General features: G+C 36.7%; 1 protein-coding gene across 1 annotated transcript in view; it reads left to right on the top strand.

The window, feature by feature from the left end:
* The window catches only part of LOC142355276 (uncharacterized), an 88,947-nt gene extending 82,641 nt beyond the window's left edge, over positions 1–6,306 (top strand). The window contains exons 16-18 of the mRNA XM_075407483.1: positions 189–506; positions 3,361–3,520; positions 5,922–6,306. Of these exons, the coding sequence (XP_075263598.1) occupies positions 189–506; positions 3,361–3,520; positions 5,922–6,129 (686 nt within the window). The 3' untranslated portion in view covers positions 6,130–6,306. The remainder of the gene's footprint in view (positions 1–188; positions 507–3,360; positions 3,521–5,921) is intronic.
* Positions 6,307–13,335: the final 7,029 nt, after the last annotated feature.

Raw genomic sequence — 13,335 nt, 5'->3', positions numbered from 1 at the left:
AAAAAGGAAGGATATCGTTAGTGAATATATATTTGACAATAATTTCTTTTGCTCGTAATGTCTGCAATTGTAAAAAATATGCGTGTACTGAATACTGAAGCATGGGAGAAGGGAGAATTAGTCAGAGGTGAACTAGCTAGAACTTGCAAACTTCGTCTTTTGCAATTAAAGTTTTCAATTTATTTCAGCACCCCTCCCACCCTATGACGTTATTGCCTCGCAACTGCATGAAAACGACGACAGAAACTTTGAAATAGAGTTCTCGGAGTCCAAAAAAGGCCAATGGGACCACTTTGAAGTGATAGCTTACAAAACAACAGATGATCAAAAATCAACTGAGGGAATTCTTCAAGATTCAGATGTTGTCTTTCCAATTCGTGTGACCAATCAGGGCTCATTTGTTTTGTATTTTTTGCAATTTCAAACAGAATACACTGTAGAAATCTGGACTGTGGGTGCACATGGACGCAAAAGTTTCAGGCCTGCATACGCCACAATCAAAACAGGTGAGTGCAATTTCAGTGATTGTAAAGTTTCAAACCCCAAGAATGAAATAACTGTTCCCTGATAACATTTTTTTAAAGTTTTGGAAAAACTGCAAAATTTGTGAATAAACATAACGCGTCAAAACGTACACTCTCGTGGAGTAAATATACTCAAACTGTCACAATTCATTCTACCCATGTATTAAGATTAGAGTTGTAAGCGGGTGTGGACAACAATGAAGGTCAGAAAAATTATAGCTCAAGTTTTTTTTGCAAAGTTGTAAACATTTCTCACCATTACATATGATGCCTAATGTCGAAGAAGCGTGGAAATTAGTGACATAATTTTTTTGTTTTTATTTTTACTCACTGTAATTGTTTGCGTCTTAGTTTCTTATTAGAGCAACTAGCTCGTTATGTTGATTGCATGTCAACACCTTTATAGCGAGAGGAGTAAAGTACAGAAATTTTGTGGGTTGCAAGCCCCATAATCTTTTAATTGATTGCAATCCTGTGCTCTCCACTGAGCCAACTGATCCACATTGCGAGAGTCTTACTATGATCTCTTAAATTAGCTATCATTTCCAGCTCCATTTTATGATCACAACTTACGTACTATAGTGTATACCCTAAGGTTTCTGCTCCACGAAAAATGAGTGTGTAACTATCCCTCAAATACAAAATGAAAATTTCAAGATCTGTTAGCAACATGCCAATTAGGGGTTGATTGAAAACACTGAATTATGGTTAACTGCTTAAATTTCCTCCGCAATATCCAATAGAAAATAGAACGAGGAGTGGAAGATGTGTATGTACCCATCAATGCTCTTGACATAAAGAAATTTCTGAAATAAATTGGAATTGAAAACTCAAAAGAATTGACAGAAAATTTTGGGTTAATTGAAGAATGTTGCAGGAACACTTGAATGCAAAATTAATACATGAAATATTTAATTTCGTTAAATAATCCAACAATATACGCATCAAAATTCAAGCGCTTTCTTGTCATCGTTGTCCACAGTTAACCTATTTTTTAAGCAAGAACGACGAAAAATGAGAAAAAACAACGAACTCCGAAAATACAAGATTATATACATAGCGTTAGCGTAAGGAATGCATATTTTCAACTGCCGCCCAACAACAGTTGGTACTTTCCATTGTAATTGAATTATATGATTATATAAAGGTAAATATAAAAAAAACTGTATATGGATAGGTTCTGTTACGGAGAAAAAAAGCTGTTCTTAAATCAATTATGAATTTCTTCTGCATGTATCTGATAATGTTTTTGTTCCGGGTGCTCTAACTAGTCTTGGTCACAACTAACAGGACATTTTTTTTCAACAAAATTTCAACTAATCTAGTAAAGAACCTCATATGCTTCATAATTGAGTATTTCGAATTATTATATCAATTTTGCCGCTTTGCACGTACTTGTTCAAATGTTACAATAAAATTCAGTGGAATATTTAGGTATTTTTTTAGCCTCTTAACTGAAAATTGAATTGTTTTTTAATAACGCAAAAGCAAGTTTCAATTTTCCGGACCTAACGGCCAGACAATATCAGAACTGGGCTCCTCTAATTTTAAGTCTTAAAGCAGTACTAAATCGGGTCCATGGTTATTCTACTTTTTACACTTGCCAGTCTAAATTGTTCAAACCTGTGCAGCAGTTGATTAGTAAAATACAAGAAACTCTTATGCATTTTGGTTGAAGAGCTATAAAATGTCACAATGTTTTCGGCAGACGTCAACTGATAGTTCACGTCAGCTTTGAACTGACAATCGGCTATCGATCAATTCCAAAAATACAATCTAGACAGCAATTCAAGAACAGATCTGATGATTCCAGCGTTTGAGGCAATATTTACTTAAATTACAGAATGGGATGCTTTAACTGAAGGCTCACAAAATTATGTTTTGTGTTTTTAAATTTGTTTTGCAAACACTTTTACTCAAGCAATGGTTTTTCATAAATCTGTCACTTTTTATTGAGATGAAAATTCTATCTAACAAGGAATTTGCTGTGAGGTCTATCAAAACAACTTTGTTTGGCAATAAAAACATTTTTTCTCGGCTCGTAGTTTGGCTTTTACTTGCCAGAAAATTTGCTCCTCAGTTTATGTCTTGGTTCTCTATCCAATCTTGTTCACAACTAACAGGATATTTTGTATATTGTTTGCACTCTCCATAAATAAACTCCTTTTTTCTCAATAAAACGCAGACTAATTATTGTCTAATTTGAAACTAACAGGCTCTGAGTCAATCAAGCACTGCCTGGCGTGTTGAATATTAAAAAAAATAGGAGATAATAGTGCCTGCTTTAGAACAATTAATTGTTTTTGAGTCTCTCAAATGAACAAAAATCTATCCAATTTTTGGCTAACATTTAACCAGAGCCCATCGATTCTTAGAACCTCAATTTAGACATCAATTTATGAGAAGATCCAAAACGTATAACGCTGTGGGGCAATAGTGACTGAAATTAGAAATAGGTATAAGTTTCTTAGGTAAAGATGAGCAAAGGTCTTTTCATGGATCCTGTAGAACCTTTTGTCTTCCTTCCTTCAACTTTTTGTTCATAATCAAGTTCCGTCGAAAACACAGTGTACACGTGCATGCTCAATTTCATATTTGGCGTTTTTCCAGCTTTCGCTTATTCCAACTTTATGGGGCAGTCTATAAGTTTGCTTGACCACACAAATTTTTCTCTTCGACAAATTAAGTATGGGTCGAGCAAAACTTTATCTGTTCATTAATGTTTAGCATAGGGCTTTTCATGGCAATTTTGGGTCCCATAAATAACACTTTATTAAAATTATTATATAACCTCGCCGCTTTATCAATGAACATAGCGAGTGCGTTATCATTTCAGGTGGTGTGGGAGAGGACGTTGAAACGGGAGAATTATTTGTCAACAACAAAACAAACGATAAAGAAGGAGCTTCGTGGATTCTTGTCTACATTCTATTTGCAATTGTTGCAATTCTCTTTATGGTCACAATTGTGCTCACTGTAGTGCTACTGAAACACAGGTATCTGAAAAAATTAGAGCATCGATGTCAAAAGATGGGGGTACCCAGTTTGAGGTTCCAGACCCTTAAACAGACCCGAGGTTCCAGACCCGAAAACTTTCGTAATAATAGGTTCTGTAAGCTCCCGGACCATTTTCTGGACCCCACCCTTGAGTGAACCATCATTACCCAGGCTATTTGAGACCAGAGCCCTTCAGAGAAGATGTTTTTTATGGGTCACTCGTGAGCCCGTGCCGATCCAAATGATATGATCTGAGGTCACTTGGGTTTGAAACCACAACTGTATGTTTTGGCGCCAAAATTATTTCATGAAATCATTACTGTCTTTTCCTGTTTTGATTTTTTTGGTAGGAAACAATGGAACAAAATGGGAAGAGTTTTTGAGGTTACAAGTATTAAGTTTTGTCCTGGGGGGTTATGTTTGTTCTTAGGTCAATTAGATAGATCAAAATGAGCTTGAAAACCCAATTATCAGTTGCCCCTCATCTCTTAGTTCGAAATTATTTTGGGATCTTTTTCCGTTTGTGTCCCCCTTTTAGTGGGTGCATGTTATTTATCAATTTTAAGTTTTAATTGCTGAGGTAAAATTTGAGTATTTTTAATTGCTCTCAAACGAAGTTTGTAGCAATTATATCTGTCCTGTCGGTTTTTTTTTCATGCAATTTTTTGCTTGACCGATTTTTCGTCTGACGCTTTTGCCTTTTCGTCCTCAAAAACGGGATAAACAGGTAGCGCCCAGCGGGCATTATGTGCTCTTAGAGTCTTTAAGCTCTGTTTCAGCTTAAACTGTTTTGGAGACTTATACTTATACTTATGGTGTGAAGGGCGGTTCTTAGAGGTTGAGACACCTGTTGACCCCCCCCATCCCCACTATTGTCTCCACCCCCACCGCGCTGTTGCCCCCATCAGCCCCCGGTGCCCCCCCCCCCCCGTGGCTAGCTACTGACGAAGCCAACCGCTCGCGGGTCGTTTGAGAGCAATTCGCCCGAGGTTAGTCGGTTATGTTATAGTTTTTCTCGTGCGCGGAACTGTGTGTATGTGCTTGAAGGCGTGCATGTTCGTGTGTGTATGTGTGAATGTGTGTGAGTACTAATTAAATACTGTCTCAAGACAGTGGGGAAAATAGGAGGTTATCCCAGACGGAAAAGGTCCACAGAGATTAAGGAGTTTAGTCATTCTACGATACTTGAGAATGGGATAATAGGGATTATCTTTGACGGAGAGCGATTAGGGGATTAAGGGGATCAGTCATCACACAATACTTTAACAAGGGATAACCACGGGGTTATCGCATACGGAAAAGGATTGTGCTCTTTTCGCGCTATTAACTTCTTTTTAGCGCCCTGAAGACAATAGCAAGGGTCAGTTTGAAATCTTATCATGGAATTTAAAAGGAAATGAAAAAAAATTAATCATAGTACGGTGAAAGGATAAGTTATTTCTCAGCAATATGGTTGTACTTGGCTGTGATCTTATTCTGGGTATTGCGTTAAAAATGAAACTCTAAGGTGGACTCATTGGAATTGATAATTCTTCAATGAAATTATCTCAAATCAAAAAAAAAATTGAGACTGGATTCTATACTTCAGGACGCTTCAGGTACCACTTTGAATGAATTGAAAAACGATGAGGCTACTCGTCTGTTTTATTCTGTCCAGTGACAAACAAGTATATTGGTTATAAGCAGTTTTTGGTCCATTTTTAGGGTTTCGACATAAAAGCTCCATTTTTTTTAATCAAAAACAGTTTTTGACAATATATATTTTCTGCCTCCAACTTCATTCATAATACTTTCTTCGAAGATAAAGAAGATTGAACGTTTTGGTGTTAAATTTTTTCGTTGAATTGGGAGAGTGCAGATTACCCATTTTGTTATTTGCAACAGACTTTTGTTAGCACAGCGTGGCGATTTCATTTGGCACCTTTCCATGCAAAGGGATCAGAAAAAGCGGAAACCGTTCAGAAACTTCTCAAGAAACATAATATCAATCTAGAGTTTTTATCATATCCACAAAATGAAAATTTGAAATTTTCTTGCAAGACACCAGTTTGCTCTTTATATTTTTTAAACTGCCCTAGCCGACAAAAAGTAGAAGTTGTGCCGGTAAAAGATTTTCCGACTGGTGGGTTGGTTTTCTGACCAGTGGTTTCCGGAATACAACTCACAACGCATGAGAGGCATGGCCCTGAATAGCGGTCCACAAATGTGCTCTGACTGATCTTCGGCCATCTTAAATGCTTCTCAGTGTGTGTGAAGCTCTCTCTCTCTCTCTCTCTCTCTCTCTCTCTCTCTCTCTCTCTCTCTCTCTCTGTGTGTGTGTGTGTGTGTGTGTGTGTGTGTGTGTGTGTTGGGGGGGGGGCAGGGCAAATGTTGAAAAGATTCGAAAATTTTTATTCCTAGGAACGCGCCGAAGCCCGACTCTGAAACCAGACCACTTCAATATGATGGACTAGGAAATGAATCACCTTCAATGAACAGACCAGGAGAGATGGACAACAGTTACTTGAACGAGAGAGGAGAGAACAACTGGGGAGGCAATTACACTAGCGAGGGAACATACAATTCTGGTAACACAGCTACTGATACTCAGTATGCTGCACCACAATAATAACATTTCATAGATGATCTTTATTCAAATGTGAATCACCAATAATATCCGGTTCAACAGCAAAAATCCAAAAACTAAGAATCCACTAAACGTCACCGAAATATTTAACATTATTACTTAAACTATTGCAAGCATATTCGCTACTTTCTCAGCTTATAATAAATTTTTTTTCCAAAATAGTCAGTTATTTTCAGAGCTGCATTTAATAGATATAATCTAAAAATCTAACAATCTGAGTTCCTTAGAAAATACCACTATACTTCAATGTAGCTTTTTATATCTACGCACTTGTTGTAACATTGCACAGTATTGATGAATTTCATAGATGTTAATCTGAGTTAAATTGACGCAGCAATTCAAAATCGAACAGAACAAATTTAAAAAATAAGGAGCTTGAAACATCTAAAAATTGAATTCACACACTCTACGAAATCAAAACTTTAAAGGACCCCAGAAGTCACGGGGTTTGGGGACGATAGTGACCCAAATTGCACAGTCAAGCACAACCCTAAAGTCAATGCGGATTCTTTTCATGTGTCCATAGAGGGTCTCTTCATTATATATGAAACCGATGCATCGTGCTCACTCTTTTCATGGGTAGAGTCAGAGTCTTATCATAGAATATTTTAGTCGAAAAGTTATTGTTGTCAAAACAGGGTCTCTTATATAAAATACAATTTATGTATAACCATTCGGCAAAAGAATTCAAATACACATTAAGAAGAAGTCTCAGTTTAAAAAACAAGGACAAATAGTTCAAGCTAAACTGAGTTTTTGTTCTCGTTGAATTAAAAGACTTCTTTCGCTTCAAGCGCACTCAGCAGCCATTGGAAGTACCATGTAGGACTTCTATTGACTGAAATGTGTATTCAAATAAAAACATCCCCATTACTTGGTTAGCCTCGTAGAGATGGCGTGAAGGCATGTAAAAGTTTCTTCAGGCAAGTATTATAATTGAGACAAAAATTGAAATATGAAAATTTTAATAGTTCGCTGAGCGTGTGTGAGTTCGAACCCACTCTCGTTGATCTGCTGCTGTTGTTAGGTATTAGTTAGCAGCACTTCTTTGATTTCTTTAGCTGTAGTTATTTCATTCCGAAGCTTCGTTTGTTTTTGATTTTCCAATTGCCTCGATTTAAGATTGATAAACAACAATACGATTTGAACAGAAGTTTCGAACGGAAGCGCGCATTTCTGGGCTTCTTGTAACGAACCGAGCTAAGTTTCATGTAAAATGCCCCAAATAACCCAATGATCCTGCTTCATTGTTGAAATCAGACAAGAAAAAACAAATTGTTAAGATTAGTATAAATAGCAGGAGAAAATTGTTGAAAACAAACCTTTTTTCTTGCTCGAAAAAGCAATATAATAAAACTAGTAATACTAGGAAGTTGTCAAATAAAAAGCGCTAGGTTGACCCCAACCAAAATACCACTGAAACCAATTCACCCTTAGGACCGAACAAGACCTATTTGATGATAAAAAGATATTTCTGTTTTTCTTTTCTATAAATCAGTGGAGGATCGAAATTGAGGGAGATTACAGTTGCTTATTATTGTTGCGTGGAAAGCATATTGTAATAGCTGTATCGATAAAGAAATAAAAAAAGCGACTGAACAGGTATTCAAACAGCATTCGGATAGAATTGTTCTTTTCATGTTCGCATTTTTAACCGTCGCTCCGTTTTGTTTAGATTCAAGCCTACAAAATATGTTATTAAAACTGCTGAGAGCGAGATGAGCCGTGAAAACAAAAAGACTTGACTAGAGTGGGCCTGGAACCGTAGTTCTAATTTTTTTTTGTTAAAAATCTGTGACGGTCTTCATTTTTGTGCTGTTGGGTATCCATTTAAGAATGAAATCAGCTAAAAAGTACTTTGTTTTATTTTCCAAATAAGACTAACTATGGTACTGAAATGGGGAAGTGTTCAGCTAAAAAAGTGATGAGCTAAAAGTGCTACGCTGACCTAAACCATAAAACTACTGAAACTAATCCCCTCGTAGCACAAAACTGAACGTCTTCACTGTTTTTTTTGGTGTGACAGAGTTTTTGCTTCGTTTCAGTTTTTTATCAGTGGAGTGTGAAGAAAATAGTAAAATAAAAAAGGGGGAAAAGAGAAATGCATCGACGGAAGTTTCAATTGCTGATCAATAATTACGCGTAATGATATCGGTGATAGCTGTAATCTTGTTTTTCAACCTCGAAATGAGTAGGCTGAGCAGACGAAAACAGCAGAACAAAATGGACAGGGAATGATTGTTCTGTAAAATTTAACAATAGGGTAAATTAAAGTTGGCATTGCGCAAAATTGCATTGGTTAAAAGGGCAGGTGGCGTATAATCCCGGAGTTTGGTGGCAGAGCAAATCAGCGCTGAATCAGTCTAGAGACTTTCTGTTTTTTAGGATTGCCAGTACTTTATTCATGCTACAATTTACATTGGCTAGTGTTGTTTTTCAGTAAAACTTACTGCAAGAAAAATAATACGTTCAGTTTAACTCCCGCAAACATGTTTGCTTTATATGCGATTCGAACTTCCGCTTTGGTACTTGTTAAATTGCATAGCAAGTTATAACCACTAATCTAAATGGGCTTTGTAGTAATTGGCTGCAACCTATTTTATGTGTAAATAGTTTGCACACTACTATAATGATTACCAGTTAAGTCACCTCTAAGTGTCAAAAAGTAATGAATTCAAATTTTACCATAATTCAAATTATCATTCATTATAATTCAAATTATCAATTTGCTCTGATAATCTTAAACATGAACCCAAACAGTTGATAGATAAACATTTCATCATCGTGCTATTTTCATAAAATCTAGTTGTGGATCATGAGAGACATCAAGTAGAGTTACTTTACTATTATCACACTTTGCAGCCACGAAGGAACCATTAGACGCAAGAATCAGACACAGGTTTTTCTTGTAACCTTTCAGTACCTGTTCGATTGCAGGCAGTTCATAAGTTGAATTGAATTTGACCTCAGTGAACTTGTCTTGATACATCCACTCGAATTTATTGCCCAGTCGCATTGATGTGGCACCCACAAACGCCCCAGCATGAGGTCGGATTTTGTGAGCTATTAGGGCTTTTTTGACATCATCATCGACAACTGCAACTTTGAAATTGCGTTCTGTGATAAATTGTTTTGCTGCAGACATATGGTCCTAAAGGCGATCGAATACTGTTTCTATGCACAATTAAATCAATACTATAGATATATACGAAATGAACCAAGATATTGATCAAGACTTCCCTACCCAGGTTGAGGTCCAGACCCAAACTGGTTTATGATCAGACCCAGTCGAGCACACATCCATGTGTTCCCAGACCGAAAATACAGGGTCTGAATGGAAGTTCGAGCGCACAACAGTCTTGACGATGGTCTGGAGATGGTCTGATCAGAGGTCAATTTGGTCTGAAAAGTCTGATCAGAGGCAATTTCGAGTGCAAGTGGGTCTGATCATAACCTCTTCGAGCGCACTTTGGTCTGATCAGAGTTGACTTCGAGCGCAATTGGGTCTGATCATAACATCTTTGAGCGCACTTGGGTCTGATCAGAAATTTTTTCGAACGCACTTGGGTCTGATCAGGGACCATTTAGAGCGCCTTATTTTTTTTGTTTTTTTTTCACTGAGAGAATTTGGCTCTGCCAAGTGGCAACAATAAAGCAGCGTTCTGATCAGAGACTCGTCTAAAGTCCGATAGCTCTGATCAGAAAAAGAAGTCCAGCTGACATCAGAGGCTGGTCCCCTTCACAGGAAATTTTGATCAACTGGAGACCACGATGTTTCTTATGGAAAGCTGTCGAAACTCATCCATCCAGTCAGAAATATACACTAAACGGAACACTTAATGAAATTTGTTCTCATCAAAAGTTGAGTTTCGTTTTCTCCAGCAGTACTTTTATAATTGATTTTCCTTAGATGAATTATATACTGCAAACATCAGTTTTTATAAAAAAGAATATATTATAGCAAAATTAAGAGATTTGTTCATAAGTATAATCTTTAGCTGATCAGAATAATTCGAGCGCACTTCAGTCTGATCAGAACTGGTTTCGAGCGCGCTTCAGCCTGATCTTAGTCTGATTAAGGTCTGGGCAATGGTCTGAACTTGAGTCTGGACCATGGTCTGAAGATGGTCGGATTAGAGCACCATCGGTCTGAAAAATCTGATCAGAGACCTTTGTGTCTGGAAAGTCTGATCAGGGGTAACTTGGGTCTGGAAAATCTGATCACGGTTAACTTCCCTTTTCAAATTCTGATCAGAGATTACTTTGATCTGGAAAGTTTGATCAGACGACAATTTGGGTCTGGACCTCAGTCTGGGTAGTCAAGAAACAAGTTAATCTTTTAAGATTTTTGCAGAAAAAAGTAATCTTGATTGATCTTGCGACAAAAAAAATATTACAAGAATCTTGCAACTTTAGCTTTTCATTGAGCAAGTAAAACTTAAAATACAAAATTGATATTCCAACAGAAATACAGAATCAAATAATTGAGCATGACAGTAGAAAAAATTTTTGGTCGCAATCAAGCAAGCCGATAGGCAAGCAAGCCAAATTTTGATATTGAGCTCGAGTAAGCCGAAAAATTGTGGGATAACCGTATTTTAAGTTGAGCCTGGCGGGCCGGTGGGTGGGTTTTGCGATTTCCGGCCCGCGATTTCCGGATTACAACGCAAAATGGATGAGAGGCATGGCCATGGACAGCCGTTCCTTGAATCCCGTACCCACTAGACGACTAAAATTGCTCAGTAATACTATGCTCAGTGTAGATTGTAACAGTTGACTAAGTATTATTTCTGAGAGATTACATACCTTGTTACATAACATTTGGCTTTTTTTGTCGGCTTACTTTCACTTCGGCTTACTTTGCGTTCATGTAAATTGTTGTGTTTTTCTCTTGTGTTTCAATGAAATGTTGTAGAACTGTCTTCCAATATAGTCAGCTAGCTTGTCAATTCAGGCGGCAGAATTAGAAAGTGTATTGATGACAAGCGATAGCCTTCGCAAAAACGCCACCAATGGTTTGAGGCAGGAAAGAGTTAAAATTTTGAATTTTGTCATTTTTAGAAAAAAAACTACTCCATACAGTGGATTTCTGGATTAAGTCAGAATATTCCGATTTAATCATTAATTTTCATTGCAGTTGCTCCGCGTGGCTAACTGTTTAAAAAATGAGGTTCATGAGGAATGTTTTATAAACAGACTGAATTTGTTTCTAAAAAGCCAAATCTGAATTTCAAAAACTCGCGTTAGGCAGGTTTCTGCTGTCTACGTATTTTCAATCTATGTTTCAAGAGAAAAAAAATAGAAGAAAAATATTTTGATAGAAGAATTGAGCAATGAAATGGCGTGAAGGCTCTTTTCTGATTTTCTCACGATAGATCTAGATAACGATCTCTTTGTTTTTTGTGATATTTTTTTTTCGCATTTCTTGTACCTGCAACTGTTGAAACATTTTTTTGTTTTTCTTGCGAATATTGAGCCACTTTTTCTTACTAAACATAGATGTAATTGCAAGACGCATTGACTTTTGGTTTTGACTCGGGTCGTCAGGTTTCAGCGAGAAAAAAGACAAGGCCTCTTCAGTTGTAATAAAAGCTAGATAAAAGCTATATTTTTCAAGTTTTGACAAAGTGCTTAAGTTTGCTTTTACTGATAGCTTAGCAAAAAACATCGGATACAAAATCAGTATTGGGTGCTTTTATTTAGCAAGTTTTTAATAGTTTATTTTTGGGGACGATAGTGACCCAAATTGCACAGTCAAGCACAACCCTAACGTCAATGCGGATTCTTTTCATGTGTCCATAGAGGGTCTCTTCATTATATATGAAACCGATGCATCGTGCTCACTCTTTTCATGGGTAGAGTCAGAGTCTTATCATAGAATATTTTAGTCGAAAAGTTATTGTTGTCAAAACAGGGTCTCTTATATAAAATACAATTTATGTATAACCATTCGGCAAAAGAATTCAAATACACATTAAGAAGAAGTCTCAGTTTAAAAAACAAGGACAAATAGTTCAAGCTAAACTGAGTTTTTGTTCTCGTTGAATTAAAAGACTTCTTTCGCTTCAAGCGCACTCAGCAGCCATTGGAAGTACCATGTAGGACTTCTATTGACTGAAATGTGTATTCAAATAAAAACATCCCCATTACTTGGTTTGCCTCGTAGAGATGGCGTGAAGGCATGTAAAAGTTTCTTCAGGCAAGTATTATAATTGAGACAAAAATTGAAATATGAAAATTTTAATAGTTCGCAGAGCGTGTGTGAGTTCGAACCCACTCTCGTTGATCTGCTGCTGTTGTTAGGTATTAGTTAGCAGCACTTCTTTGATTTCTTTAGCTGTAGTTATTTCATTCCGAAGCTTCGTTTGTTTTTGATTTTCCAATTGCCTCGATTTAAGATTGATAAACAACAATACGATTTGAACAGAAGTTTCGAACGGAAGCGCGCATTTCTGGGCTTCTTGTAATGAACCGGGCTAAGTTTTATGTAAAATGCCCCAAATACCCCAATGATCCTGCTTCATTGTTGAAATCAGACAAGAAAAAACAAATTGTTAAGATTAGTATAAATAGCAGGAGAAAATTGTTGAAAAGAAACCTTTTTTCTTGCTCGAAAAAGCAATATAATAAAACTAGTAATACTAGGAAGTTGTCAAATAAAAAGCGCTAGGTTGACCCCAACCAAAATACCACTGAAACCAATTCACCCTTAGGACCGAATAAGACCTATTTGATGATAAAAAGATATTTCTGTTTTTCTTTTCTATAAATCAGTGGAGCATCTAGATTGAGGGAGATTACAGTTGCTTATTATTGTTGCGTGGAAAGCATATTGTAATAGCTGTATCGATAAAGAAATAAAAAAAGCGACTGAACAGGTATTCAAACAGCATTCGGCTAGAATTGTTCTTTTCAAGTTCGCATTTTTAACCGTCGCTCCGTTTTGTTTAGATTCAAGCCTACAAAATATGTTATTAAAACTGCTGAGAGCGAGATGAGCCGTGAAAACAAAAAGACTTGACTAGAGTGGGCCTGGAACCGTAATTCTAATTTTTTTGTTGAAAATCTGTGACGGTCTTCATTTTTGTGCTGTTGGGTATCCATTTAAGAATGAAATCAGCTAAAAAGTACTTTGTTTTATTTTCCAAATAAGATTAACTATGGTACTGAAATGGGGAGTGTTCAGCT

The sequence above is a fragment of the Convolutriloba macropyga genome, chromosome 2 (assembly GCF_964194025.1).
Source record: "Convolutriloba macropyga chromosome 2, txConMacr16.3, whole genome shotgun sequence".
NCBI lineage: Eukaryota > Metazoa > Xenacoelomorpha > Acoela > Convolutidae > Convolutriloba > Convolutriloba macropyga.
The sequence above is the reverse complement of the archived record's forward strand: the minus strand, read 5'-3'. Positions and strand labels throughout refer to the sequence as shown.